The sequence below is a fragment of the Sus scrofa genome, chromosome 13 (genome assembly GCF_054392235.1).
Source record: "Sus scrofa isolate SSC_HxYL_T2T_F1_AM1 chromosome 13, Sscrofa_HxYL_maternal_Yorkshire_Landrace_v2.0, whole genome shotgun sequence".
Classification (NCBI taxonomy): Eukaryota; Metazoa; Chordata; class Mammalia; order Artiodactyla; family Suidae; genus Sus; species Sus scrofa.
The window spans coordinates 65,432,843-65,458,172 of record NC_139395.1 but is presented as its reverse complement, the minus strand read 5'-3'; the positions used below and the strand labels follow the sequence as shown (position 1 = coordinate 65,458,172).

General features: G+C 40.4%; 1 protein-coding gene across 29 annotated transcripts in view; it reads left to right on the top strand.

Moving 5' to 3' along the window:
* The window catches only part of FRMD4B (FERM domain containing 4B), a 376,886-nt gene extending 356,611 nt beyond the window's left edge, over nucleotides 1–20,275 (top strand). For 11 of the 29 annotated variants that reach the window (XM_084988966.1, XM_084988977.1, XM_021069208.2 and 8 more), the window contains 7 exons: nucleotides 841–1,069; nucleotides 3,521–3,577; nucleotides 4,940–5,087; nucleotides 7,221–7,340; nucleotides 8,761–9,572; nucleotides 13,845–13,977; nucleotides 18,553–20,275. In XM_084988966.1, the coding sequence (XP_084845092.1) occupies nucleotides 841–1,069; nucleotides 3,521–3,577; nucleotides 4,940–5,087; nucleotides 7,221–7,340; nucleotides 8,761–9,572; nucleotides 13,845–13,977; nucleotides 18,553–18,673 (1,620 nt within the window). In that variant the 3' untranslated portion in view covers nucleotides 18,674–20,275. Of the gene's footprint in view, nucleotides 1–840; nucleotides 1,070–3,520; nucleotides 3,578–4,939; nucleotides 5,088–7,220; nucleotides 7,341–8,760; nucleotides 9,573–13,844; nucleotides 13,978–17,279; nucleotides 17,369–18,552 lie in introns of all 29 variants that reach the window. The other 18 variants (XM_084988974.1, XM_084988979.1, XM_021069209.2 and 15 more) reach the window with 3 other exon arrangements.
* The last annotated feature ends 5,055 nt before the right edge of the window (nucleotides 20,276–25,330 follow it).

Here is a 25,330-nt window from a genome sequence, read left to right as displayed (position 1 = left end):
ATGCTATGACCCCACTTGTGTTTCTTGCAGAAGTTTAGCCATCTTGATTTTAGAAAATGATAGTGGTTTCTATTAAAAATAAGTGAGCTTGCTATTGAGTGTTCACTATATACCCAGCTTTGAGCTAAGCAATCCATGTATATTATCTCTTCTAATCTTCACCTTACTTTTAAAAGGTGGATGTTATGTCCATTTTACAAACGAAAAAAATTGAAGCGTGGGAATTCCCATTGTGGCTCAGCAGGTAAAGAACCCGACTAGTATATGTGAGGTGGGTTCAGTCCCTGGCCTCACTCAGTGATTTAAGGATCCAGAGTTGCTGAGAGCTGTGGTGTAAATTGCAGATGTGGCCCGGATCCCGAATTGCTGTGGCTGTGGCATAGGCCAGGAGCTGCAGCTCCAATTCAACGCTTAGCCTGGGAACTTCCATATGCCACAGGTGCAGCCCTAAAAAGCAAAAAAACAAATTAAAAAAACCCTAAATGTATCTGTTTCTGAAGCTATGTATGTGAATATAACATTTTATATCTATGAATCTTGGGCGAAGAAACTGTCTTGAAAAATATGATCTTCACCCAATCACTGAATGAATGGAAGACCATTCCCTTCTTTGAAATGGAAAGAGACTTGGTCTAATAAAAAGTTAAAGTAAATGGAGGAGGGAAGTCTTGTCCTCTAGGAAAGAGTTTGAGAATACCTAATCAGTAAAACTTAGGAAGATTTAATTCTCAAAGAATATCTAATTTGAGAATGTGAGAAAGAGAAATTTTATTACCCAGTACATGTGAGAGTGACTGTGTGTGTCCATAAAAATAAAGCAGTATCATTATGTAAATGCAGGACCCTGCTTTGCAAGAACTGGAGAGCAATTTCCTAATACAGCAAAAGCTGGTGGAAGCTGCAAAGAAACTTGCCAACGAGCCAGACCTTTGCAAAACCGTGAAGAAAAAACGAAAGCAAGATTACACGGATGCAGTGAAAAAGCTTCAGGAGATTGAAAATGCAATAAATGAATACCGCATTAGATGTGGAAAGAAACCCAGCCAGAAAGCAACTGTTACTTTACCAGGTTAGTAATTAGTAAGGTTTTTTGTGTGTGTGTGTGTGTGTGTGTGTGTGTGTGTCAGTCCTCTTGCTGGACTGGACCATTTCCAAACCAGTACATCTGGTGAGAGATAAAGAAAGAGGTTAATCTTAAATTTTTTAGGATTAAAAATGGTTTGAAATTTCAGTCTTACAAGTGTGTTAACTTGATTTTTGGTGACGTTTTCACTATTATAATACTATACTATTACATTCCTTTAATTTTTAGGATGAAAGAGTTTTCACAGCAATATTGGTCTCTGATAAAACAGATTCACCTTTAATTGGCCTGATGTCATTGCAAGAAATACATCTGAAAACACAGAGTATTAAGAGAGCTGGGCCCCCTCAGGACTTTCTCGAAAGTTTTTAGCGCAGCAGTCCTTCCTTTTTTTTAAGGGACCTATCCAACATATGTGGATAGAGAAGACTCTTAACATTACTGTCACTTTGCGAGGCTATTTAAAGACGTGGGCATATGTCATGGGTATATTATGAAATGCAGAAAGGCAGAATACAGAATTGTAGCCACAACATGATCCTGACTTTGTATAAATATACACACACAAAGGCAGGTTGGGAAGTATTTCAAAATATTAATAGTTGTAGAATATCACATAAATTTGCTTCCTCATTTTCTTCCATATTTTCAAAATTCTTGATGTTATGTATCTAAAATTTTAATATTCAGAAAAAAAGTGAAAAATCTCATTTAGGTAGATTTCAAGTCCAATTGGCCTTAGGTATTTGTTACATATTTTTTAGCCTTGATCCTTGGTTGAAATATGATTCTGTTTCTTTCATTCCAAGACTTTTTTTTTTCACATTTAAACATCTGTAAACTTGGGATAATTCTTACAGTAGATGGTATGTTACAGTTATGATTGGCAGTACTTTTTTTTTAACTGGGACACTAACTATACATCTTAGATTTGAGGAAATATGGTAATGTGGCTTAAAGTATACTCGGCTTTAGGGCATATGACTTATAAAGCAGAGATAAGGCTTTTGGAAAGAGAATGCACAGATATCAACACGCAAGTGTTAGCTACAGCTGGGGAATTTAGGATGGCTTTGACTCTGGACATGAAATTCAGTTGGTCTCTTCAGTGACCATGTTCTGGCCTTACAGAGATGGTTGATTAGTAATGCACTTAACTTTCATAGCCACTTGTGGCCCATTCATCCCAATTGTGTAAGATTCACATGTTATCCTTTATAGTAGCTGATTTTTGGGCAGCACAGGTGCCAGTGGTTGAGCACATATTGGGTAGTTTTTTTTAAAGCGTGCCTGACAGCTGACTATGCTAGCACCTTGCCTTTAAGCTCCACTGTGTGTCCTCCTGGCTCTGACAGAGATGAACATTTGAGGTTGAATGGGGAGATTCACTTCCTAATGGCTTTGGAGCTTACCCTGAGGCCTTATGTTTGCCTGTAACCTTGCAAATTCTTGACATTGAATATGGAATGATTTGCCAAAACACATCATCACATCTGAGATCTCACTTTTTGCTAAATCCATTTTGTACTGTGTGATGGGCACCAATAAGAATCAGATCACTATGAGGATTTCCAGCTACCAGTGTTCTTTCACCAGAATGCTGGGCTTAGGCAACCAAAGTAATTAGTATAGGTTATGTTTAATGAGCATTTGTCCTGTGCCAGGAGCTGAGCTAAGGGCTTTACTTCTATTACGTCACTGAACGCTAGGTACTATTCTTATCCCTATTTTAGAGTTGAGTCGAGTGATGCTGAGAGAGATTATGTAATTTGCCCAAGGTCTCATAGCCAATAAATGACAAAACCAAGATTTGAAACCAGGTCTGTCTGTTTCAGGGCTTCTCAACCAGGACAATTTTTGTACCCCTGGAAACATGTGGCAGTGTCTGCAGACATTTTTGATTATCAAAACTAAGGATGGGCATGGTGTTGACATCCACTAGTAGAGGCTAGAGATCCCACAGTGCAGAGGACAGCTCCCTTCAGTGAAGAACCATCCAGTCCACATTGTCAGTAGTACCACCTATGGTTGAGAAAACCCTGATATAGTTGAGAACCCTCATCAACCCTTCTAGTTGAGAAGCTTAAGCACCCCAAAATGTCCACATTCTATCAAGAAAAAGCCCTTTGCTTCAGGGAAGCGTTCAAAAAAATAAGTTATTTTAAAAGTTAACAGTATAGTAGATTCTCAAAGGAGGGTTGCCCAAGTTTGTTCTGCTTTAAGAAAGAATTCATTTGTACCATTTGTAAGATGTTTATATCTTCAGTAGTCAATGAATCCATTCTTAGAACGGTTAATTATTCCTCATGTACTATAATGAGTTGCATTTTTTTTAATAAAAATAAGATGCATTCCATTTAAAATAGTTTTATTGAACTCTTATGGGTGTACAAATGCAACCATGATACTAAAGGCAGTTTTTTATTTTATTCATAGAAGACATAATCCCATCAGAAAGCAGCTCCTTGTCTGACACCACCACCTATGATGATTGTAAGTAGCTCCCCATTTTCAGTTAAAAATGTTACATATTCTGAAATAGGAGGGTTTTTTTTAAGTTAAGTAAAGCCTATTTATTATTCTGTTGGGAAAAGAAGAATCAATTAAGTTACTTTTATCCAGAGAAGTTGGGAGAGGAGGATTATGATTAACTTCTACGCAGGTTAACTCAACATTAAATACAGTACCACATAGGTCACATGATGTCAGAAAATCAGAAAACCATAATATGAGTTAGGTAAGTATCTCAATAAGGATTTGTAAGGCTCTGTAGGGTTTTTTTTGTTGTTGTTGTTGTTGTTTTAACTTTTGAAGTACCTACAGACTCGTAGGGAGTTGCATAATTAATACAGAATCCTTCACCCAGCTTCCTCCAGTGGTGACATCTTATATATTTGGTGTCCAATAGCAAAACAAGGAAATTTGTGTTGTGTAAGCTATGCTACATCACCAGGAAATAGTATAGAGTTTGATTATCCCTGCCTACTTGTTCTGGATAAGTGGGAGTTTATTTTAGTTTCCTTAGGAAGAAATACACATTTTAGAAATTGGGCTTCCTGTCATTGTGTTGATTTCCTAGAGGTAGGCTGTATCTGTTGTGATGAGCTGTGTTCAACACGTTTCATGGTGGAATGCATTTCGTATCAAGTGATTACAAGAGTATTTCCTTGTAATCCCTTCCTTGTTCTGAAGCAGAGGAGCTGGCCCTCTCTATTTGATATGATTTAAAGAATTCAGGGAAGCTGCTAACCCTGCTTTATCTTCCCCTAAGTTCAATGGTTCATGAAAGTCTCCCATTTCAGAATTCCTCTGAGCTGAGATTTGGTCGCATTTGCCATTCCTCCTTGGAAATACAAATATCAGTAAGAGGCAAAACAGGTCTCTAGTGACTCACCATAAATCGGTTTCATTACTTTTAATGATAGGATGAGCCTTTGGTGAGCCCAGAAGACTTAAGAACATTAAAAGTAATGCTGAACAAAACTGATCCCAGCCTACCTCACAGGCCAACTTCTGGGCCCTTAACACACTGAGTTTTTTCTGTAATGTAACTCTCGAAAAGCTAAATAGTATCACCCATTCCACCTGAGAGATTTATTTGCTGCTCCGAGTGACACCAGTTGAACTGCTAAAGGTTGGATCAGGCCCCACACAAATATTCATTAATTTCTTTTTTCTATTGCGTAAAATACAAAGCTACATTTCCTGAAACTTAGGTACCCCTTCAAAAACGTCATCTTTGTGGAAGAACACTTTGCGCACCAGCCAAATCTTCCACATTCTGTTTTGGGGGTGTTGATGAGTATTTGTTTACTTATTTATCTATTCATTGGTTTGTTTGTTTACTTGTTTTAGCTAATGACACCTTCAATCTGTCTGGGCAGCGGTCAAGTTCAGTACCTCATTCTCCAAGAATTCTTCCTCCCAAGTCTCTTGGTATCGAGAGGATCCATTTAAGAAAGTCGTCTGTCAATGAACAGCTTGTGGATACCAGACAGTCCAGGTGAGAGGTCACATCATCTGTGAGGCAAAGGCCTTGCCCCTCACTAGGAGACCTTTTCTCTAAATTAGTCAACCCATTTCTGTGTTAATCCTATTTATTCTTTCAGAGGAGGTTATCTTGCAAAACCAAAGCATGGAAGCTCACCCAGTTATTTGTTGTTGACAGCAAGTGGAAGTGTTTTTAAAGAGATCTTTGAAAAAGCATTTGGGGAGTTCCTGTCGTGGCTCAGCAGAGACCAGTCTGACTAGCATCTATGAGGACGAGGGTTCATTCCCTGGCCTCGCTCTGTGGGTTAAGGATCCGGTGTTGCCGTGATCTGTGGTGTAGATTGCAGATGTGGCTTGGATCTGACATTTCTGTGGTTGTGGTGTAGGCCAGCGACTGCAGCTCCAATTCAGGCCCTAGCTTGGGAACCTCCATATGCCATGAGTGCAGCCCAGAAAGACAAAAAAAAATTTTTTAAATGAAAAGCACCTGGCTCTTTTCTTGACTTTAAAATCTATTTGATTTATATTAAATTATAGGGACATTAATTATCACCTGGTTTTGGGTATCGTGTCAAAAGTTTAGTTTTATAACCCATGGGTCTCAGGAAACTGTCATGAAAGTCCATTCTGCCAAACCAAGCACAGAATTGACTTCTAATCTTTCAAATGAAATTGAGACCTCAGCACATGTTTAATCTGTAAAATAGATAATACGACTTTTTCTCAGGTGTCTCCAGTAAATATTATTAGGGCAGTAACAACAGAACAATATAATTTTTTAAAAGATGACAGACCATTGATTGCCAGAACTTGGCTGCCTGAATCAATACTAGTTTTTTTTGTTTGTTTGTTTTTTAAAATAGTGCCCAATATAGGATTACCAACTTTTTTCTTTTTTTCCTTTTATGGCCGTACCCATGGCATATGGAAGTTCCTGGACCAGGGATTGAATTCAAGTCACAGCTGTGGCAATGCCAGATCCTTTAACCCACTGTGCCGGGCCGGGGATTGAACCTGCACCTCTGCAGTGACACAAGCTGCTGCAGACTGATTCTTAACTCACTGTGCCACAGCGGGAACTCCCAAAGTCATTTTTAATTGAAAAAATTAACTTCAAATCGTGTTCTCACTGTGCTGGGAAGTAGACAAAGTGATTTAAGGATGCTATGGATGACAATCCACTGGCCAAATTCATCCCGTGATCTATTTTTGCAATGCCCCTGAACTAAGAATGGTTTTTATATTTTTGAATAATTGGAGGGGAAATCACAAGCAGTCATATATTGTGACATAAAAATAGTATGAAATTTGAATCTTCATGTCCATGGCAAATTTTATTGGCACACTGTCACCTCCAATCACATACATATTGTCTACACAGATCTCTTACTTCAAGGGCAGAGTTGAGTAGTTGAGATAGAGATCATCTGGCCCACAAAGCCAAAAATACTTAACACTCTTTCTATAAAAAAGATTTGCTGGAACTTCCGTGGTGGATCCAGCATTGTCACTGCTATGGTGTGAGTTGATCCCTGGCCTGGGAACTTCTACATGCCATGAGTGTGGCAAAAAAAAAAAAAAAAAAAAAAAAAAATGCTGCCCCTACTCTAGTTATTTTCAATGTTTTATTCAGTACAGTCTTTCTTAAAAGTCTTTTTAATTTTTTTCCCTTCATATTTATGATTCCGAGTCAGATCACTGTGCTTCCCCTAAAACTCATCTGGGATGCACCAGGATAACTAAACCACAAAGACAGTTTTTTCTCAATTTTCTTCTCTTTTCTTTGTCTTTTTAGGGGCGCACCCTCGGCTTGAGGTTCCCAGGCTAGGGGTTCAGTTAGAGCCATCTGCTGGCCTACGCCACAGCCGCAGCAACATGGGATCCGAGCTGTGTCTGTGACCTACACCACAGCTCACGGCAATGTTGGATCCTTCACCCACTGAGTGAGGCCAGGGATCAAACCTGCATCCTCACGGATGCTAGTTGGGTTCATTAGCCGCTGAGCCACGACAGGAACTCCTCTCAATTTTCTTTCTATGCTCCCATTCCTTCAGCTTCCAGGTAGTTTCTGATCAGCTTAGGACAAGTTTTCCAGAGATGTTGGGAGGTTCGTCATTTCCTGAATTCTTCTTTTTTACCATCACAGAGAAATGCTGTCAACACATAGCAGTCCATACAAAACTCTGGAAAGGCGGCCCCAGGGAGGGCGAAGCATGCCCACCACACCTGTTCTGACCCGAAATGCCTACAGCAGCAGCCACTTGGAGTAAGAGCACTTCAACTTCAGTCCGGTTGCTTTGTCTCTGTTGATTTTTACTTTAAGGTTTAAGGTTGTGCTTTACCTGGCTGTGTTTGAATCATGTTAGGAGAGTTTCCATAGTCCCTTATTCTATGACTCTATGTTTCCTCTGCACTTAAGAATTCAAATACATCAGTCAAGGAGTTCCTGTTGTGGCTCAGTGGGCTAAGAACTTGATATAGAGTCCCTGAGGCTGCAGGTTTGATCCCTGGCCTCGCTCAGTGGGTTAAGGATCTGGCATTGCCGCAAGCTGCAGCATAGGTCACACATGTGGCTTGAATCTGGTGTTGCTGTGGCTGTGGTGTAGGCCTGCAGCTGCAGCTCTAATTCAAATCCTAGCCCAGGAACTTCCATATGCCATAGGTGCAGCCATAAGAAGAAGAAAAACAAACAAACAAAACAAATATGTCAGTCAAAAAAAAAATGTACTTGAAAATGGACTTTGCGTAGACACTGGATTTTTCTAACCAGACAGTACCATTTGGCATTCAGTGTTAAGGATGTGGATAATGACAATGGTAACCCTTTGACGTGTTTACTGATGGCTGTGCATAGAAAAGAGCACAGCCATCCATATGCACTATATTATTTAGTCCCCACAACAAGCCTAATTGAAGATGTTAGATACTGTTTTGGTCCTCATTTTACAGAGGAGGAAGGAAGATTAATTAAATATTTTACCCACGTTCATATAGCTGGGAAATGATGGAGCTGTGACTCAACCCAGGTTTCCAATGTCAGATCAGCCTCTTCTCCCCCACAAAGGCTGCCTTCACTGTGGTCTAGCTACTGCTCTCCTGTTGGGATAAAAGACCCTCCGAAGATGCGTGGAGTTTTTCTTAGGCTTTGATGCAAGTTGTACATCATCAGTTTATCTTCCCTGTTTTCAAGAAAGGATACAGGTTACCTAATTGACAGAACGTGTTTCTCTTCTCATTTTGACTTTGTAAACCCAGTGGATTCTGTTGTGTGGTTGCTTTGGAAACCTTAAAAATCCTATTGCCGTTCAAGAGCTGTTAAATATTTGAAGTGATGTCCCTTTTTTCCTTATCTTGGTCCTCTCCTTTTTTTTTTTTTTTTTTTTTTTTTTTTTTTTGTATTTTTAGGGCCACATCTGCAGCATATGGAGGTTCCCTTCCCAGGCTAGGGGTCCAATTGGAGCTATAGCTGCCAGCCTACACCACAGCCACAGCAACATGGGATCCAAGCCACCTGCCACCTGTCACCTACACCACAGCTCACGGCAATGCCAGATCCTTAACCCACTGAGAGAGCCCAGAGATCGAAGCCCCATCCTCGTGAATACTAGTCAGGTTCATTACCTCTGAGCCATGACAGGAACTCCTCTCCTTTTTTCTTTTACAAGTTTGCCTTTCTTCTCCTGCAGACCCGAATCGTCATCTCAGCACTGCCGCCAGCGGAGTGGGAGCCTGGAGTCCCAGTCTCACCTGCTCTCTGAGATGGACCACGATAAGCCATTTTTCTCCCTTTCCAAATCCCAAAGAAGCAGCAGCACAGAAATCCTGGATGACGGGTCTTCCTACACCAGCCAGTCAAGCACGGAGTATTACTGTGTGACACCAGTGGCCGGGCCCTATTACACTACCCAGACTCTGGACACTCGCTCCAGGGGCCGGAGAAGGTCCAAAAAACAGAACGTTTCGACTTCAAATTCAGGAAGCATGCCCAACCTAGCACAAAAGGATAGTTTGAGGAATGGTGTCTACTCCAAGAGTCAAGAGCAGACATCTTCCAGTTACTACATTGCCGGGTACACGCCGTACGCAGAGTGTGATCTCTATTACAGTGGTGGCTATGTCTATGAGAACGACATGGAGGGACAGTACAGTGTCAACCCTTCCTACCGGTCGTCAGCCCACTATGGGTACGACCGCCCCAGGGACTACAGCAGGTCCTTTCATGAAGATGAGGTCGACCGGGTACCCCACAACCCATACGCCACTCTCCGGCTGCCAAGAAAGGCTGCTGCAAAGTCAGAGCACATCACCAAAAACATCCACAAGGCCTTAGTTGCAGAGCACCTGCGTGGCTGGTACCAGCGGGCCTCTGGGCAGAAGGAGCAGAGCCACAGCACACAGACTAGCTTTGACTCTGACCGGGGCTCGCAGAGAAGCCTGGGCTTTGCCGGCCTACAGGTACCCTGTTCTCCAAGCAGCCGAGCATCTTCCTATTCTTCAGGTAAGAATACCCTGGAGGCTGAGTTCCCTGGTGACCTAAGAGTTTAAGATCAGGTGTTGTAGTGACTGCTGTGGCTTGGGTCACTGCTGTGGCAGGGGTTCCATCCCTGGCCTGGGAAGTCCCACATGCCTTGGGTGTGGCCCAAAAAGGAAGGGAAAAAAAATAGCACAGAGGCCTTTGTACTCAGATTTCATTAACCTTGTGTCCCCAGCTACCCCAAACCACTCCCCTCAAGGACCATGAGACCAGGACCCAAGATCATAAGGGTGGTAGCTATTGGGTGGAGCCACAGGTTAAAATCCAACAAACATTTACTGAGCACCTACTCTCTGTGCTGCCCTGTGTTAGAGGCTTTCCTGTATTTTATCTTTTCTAGGTCTTGTGTTGATGGCCACATCTCTTTAAAGTGTTCAGGCTTTGCAATTAATATGTACCCACTACTATATATAAGATAGATAATCAACAAGGACCTGCTGTATAGCACAGGAAAATTATATTTTATATATATATATCAGTATTTTGTAATATGCCATAAGGGAAAATAACTTGAAAAAGAATATGTGTTTATAATAGTTTATATAAAACTAATAAAAATTTTATATATATATATATATATATATATATATATAAAACTGAATTCCTGTGCCATACACCTCAAACTAACATAACATCATAAATGAACTATACTTCAATAAAAATTGGAAGTTCCCATTGTGGCTCATTGGTTAATGAGCCCAACTAGTATCCACAAGGATCTGGTGTTGCTGTGAGTTGTAGTGTAGGTTGCAGACACGGCTTGGATCCCCCGTTGCTGTGGCTGTGGCGTAGGCCGTCAGCTGTGGCTCTCATTTGACCCCTAGCCCGAGAATGTCCACATGCCATGGGTGCGGGTCCTAAAAAGCAAATAAATAAATAAATAAAAATAGTTTTCAGGGCATTGAGTTTTGATATATTAAAAGAATAGGATAAACACTTATGTAAGAAGAAAGCCTTTAGGATTATACATCCTTCCCTGTTCACCACGAGGAATTGGATCATCTAAAAGCAGTTTATTCCTGGAATTCCGGTTGTGGCTCAGCAGTAATGAACCCAACTAGTATCCATGAGGATGTGGGTTTGATCCCTGGCCTTGTTCAGTGGGTTACGGTTCTGTTATTGCCATGAGCTGTGGCGTAGGTCAAAGATGCAGCTTGGATCCCACGTTGCTTTGGCTGTGGTATAGGCCAGCAACTGTAGCTCCAATTTGACTACTAGCCTGGGACCTTCCATATGCCACCCGTGTGGCCCTAAAAAGACGTACATACATACATAAATGCCATTCATTCCGAGTGCTTAGGAATCTGTGTAAGTCTTCTAGTAAGTCTGACTGGAGCTGGCATTTACTAAGCACTGTTCTTGGCACTGTTCTAAATACTCCTCAGGCCTTGACTCAATCCAGTAATCATATATCCTCCACTTTCTGGTTAATTTAAGGGACTTTCAAAGGTAATTTTGATTAGAGAGATTCTCTTCATGCATTGACTTTGGTCCCTAAGTCTATTGCATACCCCGAGCTGTGCCAGTTACCTTAAGTAGGGATATGAGGGCTTAAGAGAAAAATCTTCCTCTGGTTTCACTTATTCAGCTAACAAGCGGGCACATCCAAGATGCTGAGGAGCCAGTTTCTGGCCTGGATAAGTTCACGGTCTAGTTAGCAGCCAGAGGGATGTATGAAAATGAAGCAGCACTAAAGCTTAAAGAAATGAATTCTCGAACTGCACAAAAAAGACCAAGGTCATGAGTCTTGCCCCCTCTTGCAAGTATGACGCCTTAGTGAGACATAGCACAGGGATTCCTGAATCATTTTGTGATCATCTGTGAAAACTGTACCTTTAAAAGTTTCCTAAGTTTGTTGACAAGAGGTGTTTCCATGGAGATTTCTGTTTGGGTTCCAGTTCTCTCCTCTTTGTGCAGGACTTTGGACTTCTGCTAGGGTTTCCCCATTTATTACCACATGTAACATATGAAAAGGCTCCTGTAATTATTTCATATTTGTGGCTGTGATCCAGAGATTGCCTTTCTTCCCCTTCAAAGTTCAGGGCGCTGCATGAGAAACTTTCCGAAACCAAAGAAGGAGGACTGAGATACCTGTGTATAGTCAGCAGGGCACAGGGCTGGGGTAATGCCTCTTTAAACAGAGAAGCAGCTGTAACTCTGAAACTTCAACATTCCCGGCCATTGTCTCAGCACTGGGGCAAAGGTGAGAATGGAGATAATGCTTCCTGGACCCAGTGTGACAGCGTGAGCCTGGCTGATTCCAGCAGGAATTGACCCCACAGGCCAAAAGGCATCACAGGGATGGAATCAGTGCTTCTAGAATTCCTTTTTGGGATTTTCCTCTTTCCTACTACATTTTATAGTTGATGTATTACAACAGGCATGCACCATTCTCATGGAGAGATAAGTTTCCAGTTATTTGCTGAATTAGTCAGGGGTTTTGCAATCCCTTCCAGCCACCTAAAGGCTCTCCTGGTGACTCAGTTTTAGGAGTAGTAGCAGCCACTTTTATTGGCAGCTTACCCTGTGCCACCCAGTTTGCTCAGCCCTTTATTTGCGCTCTCCCATTTAGTGTATGCGACAATTCTATGTAGGGAGTGCTGTTGTCATGTTTATTATTATTATCCTAATCTTGCAGCTGAGACACTTCTGCCTTACAGGGTTTAAATGACCCTGCCCAATCTCCAAAGCCGGTAAGTGGTGAAGTAGGAATTCTATTACAGTGTGACATCCTAACCACCACGCCTCACAACCCCTGACTTAGAGATATGAAACCTTCTTAGAAGCTCAAAGTGAGGATCTTACATCGTTAAGTCAAACCTTTGTGGGCATCCAGGACCACAGATGAGTTTTGAAATGTGTTTGTTGCATGCTGGTTCCACATGCTTTGTGGGGGTGAGAAGAGAGAAGGTTGACTGCCAGGAACAGGAAATAGAGGAGATCAGGAAGGACCCAGGAGCAATGGTGGTATTTTGAGTCCTAGGTGACCGGCATGACATCATGCATCCTAGGCACAGAGCAGAACTGGTTATATTTATTTACTTACTTTGGCCATGCCTGTGGCATGTGGAAGTTCCCTGGCCAGGGGTTGAACTAGTGCCACAGCAGCAACCTGAGCCACAGCAGTGATAATACTGGATCCTTAACTACTAGGCTACCAGGGAACTCATGGACGGTTTAAGAGAGAGGACAGCAAACGCCCAGCGATGAGGCATTCACTGGGTTTTGCTCCCAAATTATGCCTTTGCCTTGTTCGGATTAGTGCCCTCAGAAGAGCTAAGTCTCTTCTTCCTGAAATCTTTCCTGTCCTAGTTACCCTCCCCCACTCCCACTCCCCCCACGCACACTTTTTTTTTTTTTTTCCCCCAAAAAATGACTTGATCCTGCTAGTGGCCAATATTGCCTTTGGCTGAGGAATGGACAGGTCTCAACAAATCGACGTATAGAATGCTTTTCCTCCAAAGGGCTCCAGGAAACTCAAACTTGTCACCTTATCTTTATGATGGAAGCCTGTGAAGCTATCCAGCCACCATAGCCTGACTGGGAAGATTCTTTCCATATATGAGACTTCTTTTCTGGCTTGTCTTCTGGGTTTGGGGTTTTTTCGGGTTTTTTGCTTTTTAGGGCCGCACTTGTGGCACATGGTGGTTCCTAGGCTAGGGGGTCAAATCAGAGCTACAGCTTCAGGCCTACACCACAGCCATAGCAATGCCAGATCTGAGCCAAGTCTTCGACCTACCCCCCACAGCTAATGGCAGTGCTGGATCCTTAACCCACTGAGCAAGGCCAGGAATCAAACCTGCATCCTCATGGATACTAGTCGGGTTTGTTAACTGTTGAGCCACGAAGGGAACTCCTTGGGTTTTTTTTTTTTTAATAGCATGTCTTTCAATTAACTTTATTCATATCTACAGTAATCATAGTTATCATTTATTTCCAGGCACAGTGCTAAATATTTTCACAAGTTAATTTGTTTAATCCTGATATTATCCCTACACAAAATATATTTATACTCTTAGCTCCACATTACAGATGATAAAACTGAGGCTTAAAGAGGTTAAGTTATTTGCCCAAGGTCACATGGCCAGTAAGTGACCACATTAGAATAGGAGCTCTATTGGTTCTAAACATTGGCTCTTAAGCACAACTCTGCACACAGCTGATTATATTGTACATCTAAATGGCCTAAATAGTTCACTTTGAATGGTCCCACTAATTTTATCTTTTCATTTTTAGTGTCTTCTACAAATGCTTCTGGAAACTGGAGGACCCAGATAACCGTAGGGCTATCTGAATATGAGACCCCAGCACATCCTTCGTACACCAGCTGCTATGGCAACATCTATAATCCTTTGTCCTCTCCAGGCAGGTGAGAAAGCAATGCTCAAAAATGCTATTACTCTGTTCCTGGTCAGAATTCAGGAATCTAAGTTGATTTTATGAACACTAAGTGATCTAGCTCAAGGTTTGTCAAAGGCCAACCTTTGTCTGAGGGCCAAAACCAGCTGCCACCTATGTTTATAAATAAGGTTTTATTGGAAAACACCCATGCTCATTCATTTACATGTTATCCATGGCTGTTTTTGTGCTATGGAGGCAGAGCAGAGTGGTTGCAAGAGAGATCATATGGCTGAAGCCAAAAATATCTGGCCCTTTAAGAAAAAGCTTATTAAGGAATTTGCCGGTGGCCCAGCAGCTTAAGGATCCAGCATTGTCACTGCTGTTGCTCCAGTAGCTGCTATGGCGCGGGTTTGATCCCTGGCCTGGGAACCTTCACATGCCATGGCCACAGCCAAACAAAAAAGAAAGAAAGAAAAGAAATAGCTTATTGATGCTTAATCTAGCTCATTTAAATTTTACCCTGTTTTTGTTTTTTTGTCTTTTTGCCTTTTCTAGGGCCGCTTCCCAAGGCATGTGGAGGTTCCCAGGCTAGGAGTCTAATCGGAGCTGTAGCCACCAGCCTACACCACAGCCACAACAATGCAGGATCTGAGCTGCATCTGCAACCTACACCACAGCTCACGGCAATGCAGGGTCCTTAACCCACTGAGCAAGGCCAGGGATCGAACCTGCAACCTCATGGTTCCTAGTCAGATTCGTTAACCACTGTGCCACGATGGGAACTCCAATTTTACCCTGTTCTTAGAGTTCTGTACATTACATTCTGTGTTTGAAGGGTTCTTATAAATTGTTCTACTTGAAGCTATATTATTGGTATTTTCATTAAGATTCTTCTGGCCTTGCGGGAAAAACAGCTACATCGGAAAAGGCTGTTCATACCAAGATGCCTCATAGACAGTTGTTGAGCTTGATTTCAAACATTTGCTGCCTTTTTTTATCTGACCACTGTGTTCATTAAGAAGCAACAGACATAGCCAGCTGTCCTGTGCATTTGTAATAGCAGTTCTTTGTAAACATTTAGAGGAAACAGACAAGACCAACTTGTTAAAATGTGGTTTTTAAAAAGATTACCAATTCTCGATTATGTGCTTTTCAGTTCTTTGCAAACAAGGGAAGAATTAAGTTTGAAGAGGTCATTTTTCTTTATTAATTTCTCACAGAATATAATCCACACTCCCTGGTGCCAAGAAGTAGAGCATTTTCTGTTGTTTTTTATTTGTTTTCTTCTTTTCATGAAAATTGAATTTTGCTTTCTTTAAGTCAGATTGCCTCAGGCATAGGAGACTTAACACAGACTGAAACTTTTAAAGGTGCCTATACTAATGATTTTGAGTGGTTAGTTTCTTATGAAGACACTTAAGTATTATAAGCAAATGGAAGATATTCGGCCCCCAGAGTTTTGTTTTTCTTTTCCATATTCAGCACAAGTTTTTCTTGGCTTGAAATATTAGGCCAATTGTCTCAACTCAACAAAGGGTGTGCTCAAAATAGAATTTTAATGAAAATATACACCAGAGGATGTCCAATAGCTTGGGCTTCTGTAAATAATGCTTGGAAATGAATTAGGAGCAGCAAATAAAATGACTCTGGCCCCAAATTTGAGCTGGACTTTTTCACTTCAGTTCTAATCATTTTGCATAATACATTTGCAAATAGTTTTCCTGTTGGTATACTTTTACTGTCCTTTTCGTTGCCTAAATTAGAAATGATATAAAACAAACCATGCAGTGCCCAAGACAGTTCTGATATCCTTAACACCAGTCTCCTCAGACTCAGGAAGTGTTAAACATTTTTAGAGAAAAATCTAGTTTACAAAGTCTGCCCATCTATTTCAGCCAGCCCATGACAGCAGAGTCCAGTGTCAGAAGGGGCACGATGTACAGGAAATTAGAAACTATTTAAAGATCCCTATTGTGTGTGTGTGGGTGTGCACATAACATGAGCTCATTTTAGAAAATTAGGAAAATAATAAAGGAATAAATAAGCAGGAAATAATTTACCCATAAATCCACCATGTAGAGATAGTAGCTAGTAACATTTTGGCACATTTTTCCCATTTTTCTCTATCCATTTTTAACATGATCGTAATGATATTGTATATACAACTCTACATCTTTCATTGTACATGGAATTGCACATCCCAGTTTTTTGCTTAATATCCTAGCATCAACATGTCCCCTCCCTTTTTTTTTTTTACAAAATTTTAAACCTTATTTTATATGATCAGTGTGATATTCCACTCAATAAATATGCCATACTTTATTAAACAGTTCCCTATAGTTTGATTTTAAATGGTTTTAAATTTTTCTTTCTTTTTTTATTGTGAGTAATGCTGTTTTTAACATCTTTGTGCAAAATATTTGTCTGAATTCTATATTATTTCCCTAGGATATATTTGAATATGTAGAATTAATGGATTAAATTGAAAAGCATATTTTTGAAACTCCTGCTTACTAGAAATATTTGCCAGTTTATCTTCCTAGCTCTGGGAATTGTGAGAATGTTTATTTCTACCCAATTATCTATTTAGGATTTTTTTTTTTCCTTTCTTTTTTTTTTTTTTTTGGCCACCCCATGGCATATGGAGCTCCAGGGCTAGAGATCAGATCTGAGCTGCAGTTGCAACCTAAGCCATGGTTGTGGCAATGTGGGATCCTTAACCCACTGTGCTGGGTCAGGGATTGAACCTGCCCCCCAGGGCTCCCAAGACACCACCCATGCTGTTGTGCCACAGCAGGAACTCCAAGACTTTTTTTTTATTATTATGATACAGTCTGATCAATTTAACTTGACCTAGTAACAAGCAATCATCCGTAAAGCTTTAGAAATTTGCTCTAAAACTACATGTTATTTTTTATGAAAATGAAAATTTTAAAATAAGAGAAAAATTGGGTTTTAATATAAAGATAAAAACTTTAGATCTATCCTTAAAGATTTGAAATACTTAGCCATAGATCCATGTTTTTTTTTAATGAAATGCATATTATTTTAAGATTCTTTCCCCAGAGTTTCCAGGTCTTAATATTATATAGAAAGCTACAAATTTATACCAAGAAAAAAATTTTTTCCTAGTATGATGTAGTGTAACAGTCAGCAGCATAAACTTTCCAAAATTAGAAATAGTGAAGTCTCTTATGCTACCTAGTATGTAATAATGGTCAGATTCTGGGCTCTGCTGCTGCAAACTGTATTTTCACATAACATTTTTTTCTTTCACTTCCTATTTTCCATTTCCAATCCTTTTCCTTATCTAACTCTACCTATTACTAGGCAAAGCCAAAGTCTTCTGTCCGGGAGAATGGTTGTATCTCCAGAAATGAGATCAGTTTTAAATTCTCTTTTAAGTGTAGCCAGCTGTAGTAAGTACAGTCCCGTGTGTTGCTTCTTCCATAGCAGGTATTTTGCTTGCTCCGACTGATGTGTGAAGTGTTGGAAAGCTGCCTTTGTTTTTATACTAGGAAAAAAACACTAAATACCTGGATTTGCATAGTGTTTATTTCCCAAGCTTTCTTTCCAGGACTTTATATTCACCTTTACTAAAAGACATTGGAATTTAAAATAAAAAGAACCTACTAACTATCTTAACGTATTCTAACCTACTGTTACAGGAATGAGGTTTTGCATATTGGATTAGTCTGTACAGTATGATGCTTTCTGAATGGACCTGAGATTTTTGTGTGATGCTGTTTCCGGTTTACACTTGACCCATACAGCCTAGGGATGTGAAATATGTCCCAAGATACCCTTGCCTGACTCCAAATATATTCCTTTGTTTCTGAGGAAAACATCTAGTGTATTTCCCTTAACTTGAAGAATATTTAAAGGATAGCTATGAAAAATACTTCAAAAGTCCAAAATATGACTCTCACACAAACAGAAAATGAGCACGTGTCAAAGATTCATTTAACTCATTAATGAGAATACTAACAAAATGGTAACGCTGGTGCCCAGAGAATTCAAGAGACTGGATTTGGGATAGACCCTGATGTAAAATAATATTTTAAAAGAATGTATATATATTTATATCTGAGTCACTTTTCTGTACAGCAGAATTTGGCATGACATTATAAATCAACTATATGTTAATGAAAAAACAGAGAAAAAGAGAGACTGGATTCCAAACACTGAAAGGGAGAGTCTTAAGATGAGATTACTCAATTCGATACAAAACCAGCTAATGTCCAACCGGGCAATAAGACTATGACCATAATCTTTTTATTAGGCAGAAGTTATTTGTATTTCTTCCAGACAAAGCCTCCATATTAACATATAACTTGACAACAATCTGAGTCCTCATCCACAGTAAACCTAAGTTAGACAAACGTCTACTTACTCAGGAGAAGTCAGTACTCCTCACATGGGGCTGTTTGACAGTGTTCCAGTGTGACGTCGTAAAACCACACAACCATCCCCTGCCTTATTCCCGAGTTTTGGAGAATGTTCTTAACAGTGCTTTCTACTAACCTCTTTGAGTGTAGTCATCTTTGTACTCTGAGAACAAAACATGACCCCAAATCATAACATTTCTGGTTTCCTTTAATAGACAGTACACAGAGACCAGTCAACTGGACGGTACAGATGGAAGCCGGCTGGAGGACAGCCTGGAGAGTAGTGAGCAGAGGCTCTTTTGGCACGAAGACTCAAAGCCTGGAACATTAGTCTGAACGGCAGTTGGGCCTCTGGACCACACACAGCACTGCGTCCTCACACTAGCGTGCCTTGCAGAACGTGTTCGTCTTCCCAGAGGGCTGCTGGCTTTGGAAACCTAGAGGCATCCACGCCGGAAGAGAGGACTCACATGGCCCCGGAAGTGAATCACACACTAAGCCGCACAAAACCCCTGCACGACCACCCGCCTTTCCAAGTGCAGGCGCTAACCTCACAGAGCAAGGCCGGACCGCACGTGAGCCCCGGCCAAGAAGGACTCAGCCCTTATCGATAGCAGGCACTTTTTAAGGGAATAAAAGTTGTGGAAGACAGACCTCAAAACGCTGATAAGTGCGTTCAGGGACTCCATAAGGAAGGAAAGAAGGACGGGAGATTTCAGAGCACAATTCAGAATGATGACAGAAGGGAAACCAGAAGCTCCTTATAGTCACTGACGTTTGAATTGGTAAGCAGGAGAAGAATTGCATACTGTGTCTACCTGGACATGAGCAGTTTAGACAGTATTTGAAAATTACTTGAAAAGCTGGATTTTCATGAAGTTCTGGATGAGTGTAAATGTTTCTAGTCAATGATCAAGACTGATGGTTTTCATAAGCACCATAAAATGGGTTCTGGAAAGACTTATTGCTGTAGCATCCTGTAATATAACATTCTGGTAGCAGATTGGGGAAAATGAAGCAGCCCATTGAATAACTGAAAAACTCTGCTTGGAGAATTTTCTGAGGTACAATATCACTGAGTTCCTTTCTTTCTTTCTACGCCAATGGCATTATTATTCAGGCTGGTAACTCTCCAACTCGGCTGTCATTGAAGTGGTAAACTTGACATGGAGAGTTTTTATAATCAAGAGTTTGAAAAAGTATTTTAGGGTGATAAAGAACCCAACACAGCATAAAGAAAAAAGAAACACACAGACGAAAACCACATCATTTAGATGAATTGCGTGCCTTAAAATTGTGGACATTAGAAAATGAAGCATATTGTCTGGATTCCACAGGTAGTTCTAAGTCACCAAGTGACAAAAACAAAATTAGTTATAAAAAACAAAAGCAAAAAAACCTCCAAGCTGCAGTAGATTTAATTATGAGGCTAAAACTACCTCATACTTTTTCTTGGGAGAACTAATTCGCTGTGGTTTATTATAGGGTGTTTTGGTTTTGTTTTTGTTTTTGTTTTAAGCAACTATTTCCATATTCCAGATACATCTTTTTTGTCATCTTTACTCTGCTTCAGAATTCCATAAAAGGTGCTCCTTCCATCTCTTTTATACAGGTTTCTTGTTCATATTGTGAATAGAGAAGTTTCTGAACAACTTTTTGGGAACATTTTCTACATATATTCCAAAGCATGTAATATATACATAAAGATGATTTGTTAAACTGGTCCTTAGTCATTTGTATTATTAAAAATGAAGTTTGGGGAAAAAATTGGAAAACCGAAAGACATGCAAAAAATAACTTATTTCTTTTTGCATATTTGTATAGCCTTCTAGAAACAGAAATACCTTTTGCATATTCTTTTACTGTTCTGACTTTTTAAGACCTATTATTATTATTTTTTTTACATAGGTCAATAAATTAAAGGTGTGCTACTGAAAATGTTTATGTATCCTTCCATTTATGTTCAGGGTTCACATAAAGCAGTTAAAAGTGCTCTACTTCAAGTAATCAGGCTGGAAAAGACTAAATTTTTAGTTATGGTATTACCATATTTTATTGATTCCAAGATGCCCATTTTTTTTTCATTTTGCACATTTATATCTCCAAAATCAGCATGCGTCTTTTGATTCCTGGCATGTTCTATTTGAGTTGGAAGTTTTTGTTTTTTTTTTCTTTCTTGGTGATACATAAAATATTGCTGTGCCTTAGAATAAAGTTAGTTATCTTAGAATTGATGAAATATGGTAGTTAATTGCCTCATGGAGGATGACATGTGAATTTTTAGGCTTCCCAGTTTTATGAATGTTGTTTATTTGTAACAAGTCATTCATTCTAGTTTTGAAGACTGGCAAATAGGTCTTTTAAATTCAAGAATATATTTCATCTGACATCTTTTTATCCCTTACAATGGGGAGAGGGGAGGGGGAAGTGAAATATGAGGAGGTTATTATTTCTGTGCAAGTACCTTTCATGGAAATAATCTTCTGCTAGCCAAGAACTGGTATGCTCAGAATTGCAAGTGTACCTTGAAAAAACAAATAAAACTTGGCTCCCAAATGGGAAGAGAAGGTATGGAAATCGAAGCAGAGGAGTTCCCATTGTGGCTCAGAGGGTTAAGAACCTGACATAGTGTCCATGAGGATGCAGGTTTGATCCCTGGCCTAACTCAGTGGTTTAAGGATCCAGCATTGCTACAAGTTGTGGCATAGGCTGCAGATGCAGCTCGGATTTGGTGTTGGCATGGCTGTGGCATAGGCCTGCAGCTGCAGCTCCCATTCAACCCCTGGCTTGGGAACTTCCATATGCCACAGGCTCTAAAAGGAAACAAACAAAAAAAGAAATGGAAGCAGAGTTAGCCTGCTACATGATTTTCCTCTCATCTTTTTTGAAAAACATTTCTCAGTCACATTATTGATGTGCTTATTAATAATCCAAAAGCGGCAGAGGTAAATTTTTCAATATGTCAAATTGATGTTTTTTACTACAAAATATCATGTACTTGTGTTAAAATTTTTAATTTCAAACATGAAGCAAATATATAAGAACATAGTTGTGCCCTATAAGCCTAACATTACCAGATACAATTGTGAATTTATTGTATATCAGCAGATTTTTTTCTATGCCTATAGTAATTTAAAAAAAACAAACAGGATTTCCTGTCATGTGCAGGGGAAACGAATCCGACTAGGAACCATGAGGTTGCACGTTCAATCCCTGGCCTCACTCAGTGGGTTAAGGATCCGGCGTTGCCATGAGCTGTGGTGTAGGTCACAGACACAGCTCAGATCTGGTGTGGCTGTGGCTGTGGCTGTGGCATAGGCCAGCAGCTGTAGCTCTGATTATTAGACCCCTAGCTTGGGAACCCCCGCATGCCTCGGGTGTGGCCCTAAAAAGACAAAAGACAAAAAAAAAAACAGCATCATATTACAAATTCAGTTTCACAACTTACTTTTTAACCAAAGTATCTTCGGCCTCACCTTTTGTCAGTGTACATTGATCTACCTCATGAAGATGTATGTTTTACAAGGTGGATTGAAAAAATTGCCTCACCTTCCTCCTTCCTGGATGTTTAATTTTTTTCTATATCTGAGAAGATCATTCAAAATTCTTCCATGTATTCATAAAAGCTTAATGTTAAGCAATAAAGATTCTAGAATTGTTTAAACTATTCGTTTAACGTCTTTTCTTAGGGACAGAGGTTCAAGTATCAGTCTTTAAGAGCTTTCAGAATTGGAATGATGACTGTCTTTGGTAGAGTAGAGAAATTTTGATGGTTTTTTAAGCAGTGGAGAAAATCCTGCTTTTAAAATTTTCAGAGTTCCCAATGTGCCTCAATGGGTTAAGAACCTGTCATTATTTCTGAGATGCGGGTCGGATCCCTAGTCTCACTCATTGAGTTAAGGATCCTGTGTTGCCACCAGCCTCAAGTGTAGGTGGCTGCAGGCATTGCTGTGGCTATGGTGTGGGCTGGCAGCTGCAGCTCCAGTTTGACCCCTAGCCCAGAAACATCCATATGCCACAGGTGGGGCTGTAAAAAGAAACAAAGTATTTTTTTTCAGTCATTGTGGGCCTATATTTTGTAAAGTGAAAAATAAAGTGAATTACTAAGGGGAAGAAAAGTTAATTCAAAAAATATGAATTACTAGATAGGTGAAATAACAGAGATACAAAAATATATGTTCTTATTTATTATTACATTCACCAGACATTAAACTATGCTGTCAAATTTCAAAGCTTCTTTTCTTTTTTCTTTTTTTTTTTTCCTTTCCTTTGGTCTTTTTGTCTTTTTAGGGCCACAATCTCGGTATATGGAGGTTCCCAGGTAGGGGTCAAATCGGAGCTGCAGCTGCCGGCCTACACCACAGCTACAGCAACTCAGGATCTAAGCCACATCTGTGATCTACACCACAGCTCACAGCAACGCAGGATCCTTAGCCCACTGAGTAAAGCCAGGGACTGAACCCTCATCCTCATGGGTACTAGCTGGGTTCATTAACCCCTGAGCCATGACGGAAACCTCCAAGTTTTAAAGTTTTTAAACACTTTCAGTTTCTGTTCCTAGCTTTCTAAGTTCCAGCAGCAGTTTCCAGATTACCCTTTGAGTAGCACTGATCTGGAGTGACATCAAAGGAGGTGCTACCTCCATGCTTATTAATAAGGTAATTCAGGGTGGGGAGGTTCCCATCGTGGTGCAGTGGAAACGAATCTTACTAGGAACCATGAGGTTGCAGGTTCAATCCCTGGCCTCACCTGGTAAGTTAAAAGATCTAGCGTTGCTGTGAGTTGTGGTGTAGGTCGCAGACGCAGCTCAGATCTGCTGTTGCTGTGGCTGTGGTGTAGGCCAGCAGCTGCAGCACCAATTCAACCCCCAGCCTAGGAACTTCCATATGCAGCGGGTGCAGCCCTAAGAAGAAAAAAGAAAAAAAAAGCAGTTTGTTCAGGTCCCCTATGATCTCACAAGGCATGGAGATACTGTCCATTTTCAGAGAGAAAGCTCTTTTAACTCTTACCTGGAGTCCAAAAGATGATGCAAAACTTAACCCATGTTTGAGTGTGAAGTTTGTTAAGCCTTTCATCCACTTTTTCTCACTCCATTCCTCTCCCCTCCCCTGGATTTCTGTATCTCTTTTCTACTCTACTGCCTCCTCTCCACCCCTTTCCTTGTGCCTCCTTGAAGTAGCAAAAAGAAAAGTATGTCCCTCTACAAAAATGAACTAGCATTTGTTGAATTCTGCTTTAGTGTGTGCCAGGCTACTGCACTAAAGTACTTTACCATGTAATAGTTCATGTAATCACCACAGCAGCCCAATCAAGTATACAAGGCTATTACGTCCATGTCACAGACTCAGAGAATTTAAAAGTTCAAATAATTTGCCAAAAGTTCTGCAGCTATTGGTGAGTTTGGCAGTGAGAGAACCTCGGTCCTTGTCTTCCTTGGGGAAGGAATTCAGCAAGGAGGCCAAGACTGTGAAGCAGGTACAGAGTTTATAAAAGCACAGTATACATGAAAGAGCACAAAACATGGGCCAGCTCACAGAATGAGCTACACGCAATAGGCGTGGCCTAGATTGCTTTTATGGAGGACGCAGCTGGATTTGTCAGGGATAGGCATTGTCTCTAGCCAACAGTCTTGCTTGTGCCCATACTTAGTCTGACTTGGGATCCTTCCTTGTGGGGCTCACACATCTTTTAACCAAGGTGATTTCAGCATGAAGGTTTCTGGGAGGTTTGACAGGACATATTATGGGCTGGAGGCCTTCTCCCCTTAGGCCCCCTTCCTAGACTGAAGACCTTCTCTGTGCATGTACTGGTCTGGAAGTACCTCTCAAGCAAAGTTGGGCAGGAGGAAATTGTGGTCATCTTGTCTTTCACCTAACTGAGGCCTAATGCTCCTGCAGGTATCTTATCGTGAAATGTCATCAGAAGGCTGGCCACAGCTGCTCAGCCTGGGGCCCAGCTACCTCCTACCTCATTGGAAGAAAAGCAGGAAATAGATTTGACCTGTTAAACTCTGCATCCCAAACTACTACAACCTTGTTCCATGAACAATTTCTCTACAGTAAGTGTAGCAAACGTATTTTTTTTAAATGAGTAGAAAATGGACAGAACACTGAAAAACCAGCTATAATGGGAAAAATAAAAATCATTAATAAAAATAAAAAAACATGTTAAGCTTAGCTTTCCTTGCTCATTACTTCTTAAAGATAATGGGCCTGATTTTTTTTTTTTTTTCATTTACCTGCAGCATAAAGACAAACAGGCAGGCTTCAGTCTAAACACAGATTAAGATAACTCTTATTTAGGATACTACCTAGTCTTAGGTGACTGCCCACGAGGCTGCATTTTATTGCTCTGGGACCTCATCAGTGGACCAAGTATATTTCTTAAATTATTTTCTTGTCAATAAAGTGTTCTATGCCAGTGAAAAGACTTGTTATAATTACAGATAACCATAATGAACTAATATTGATCAGGGACACCGAAAATATCTATTGATCTTGCCACATTTATGATTGCTCTAGGCAGTCTGATAATATGAAGTTTTTATGCTCTTCTATCCATGCCCTGAGGAGTGCTCTCAGAATTCAGCTCTATGAGATGTCTGTGCTTGTGCCCTCCGCTCTTTGATTCTCTTTGGAAAGAGTAAATCTGAATCTCCTATTAGAACCCGAGCCCACTCCCAGAATGTCCTTATAATAGTTCCATCCTCTTATACCTTTCATGATTCATTGAATGAATCTATCTCCCCTGCAAAAGAAAGTAAGAAATATACACAAGATCTGTCTTGGTGATGCTCATTTGAGTGCTGTTCTTAACATTAACACACAGACACATTCTCTCCATTTCCTTTTGCTTCTGAATACCAGTAGCCTTAACAAGAACTGTGGCCTGGGACCTGGAAGGGGATGGGGGATGACCTAACTCCTGAGTTTTAGATAATTATCTTTTTCTGAATACTTACATTTACGAAATGCCTGAGGTTTAGAAGTTCTG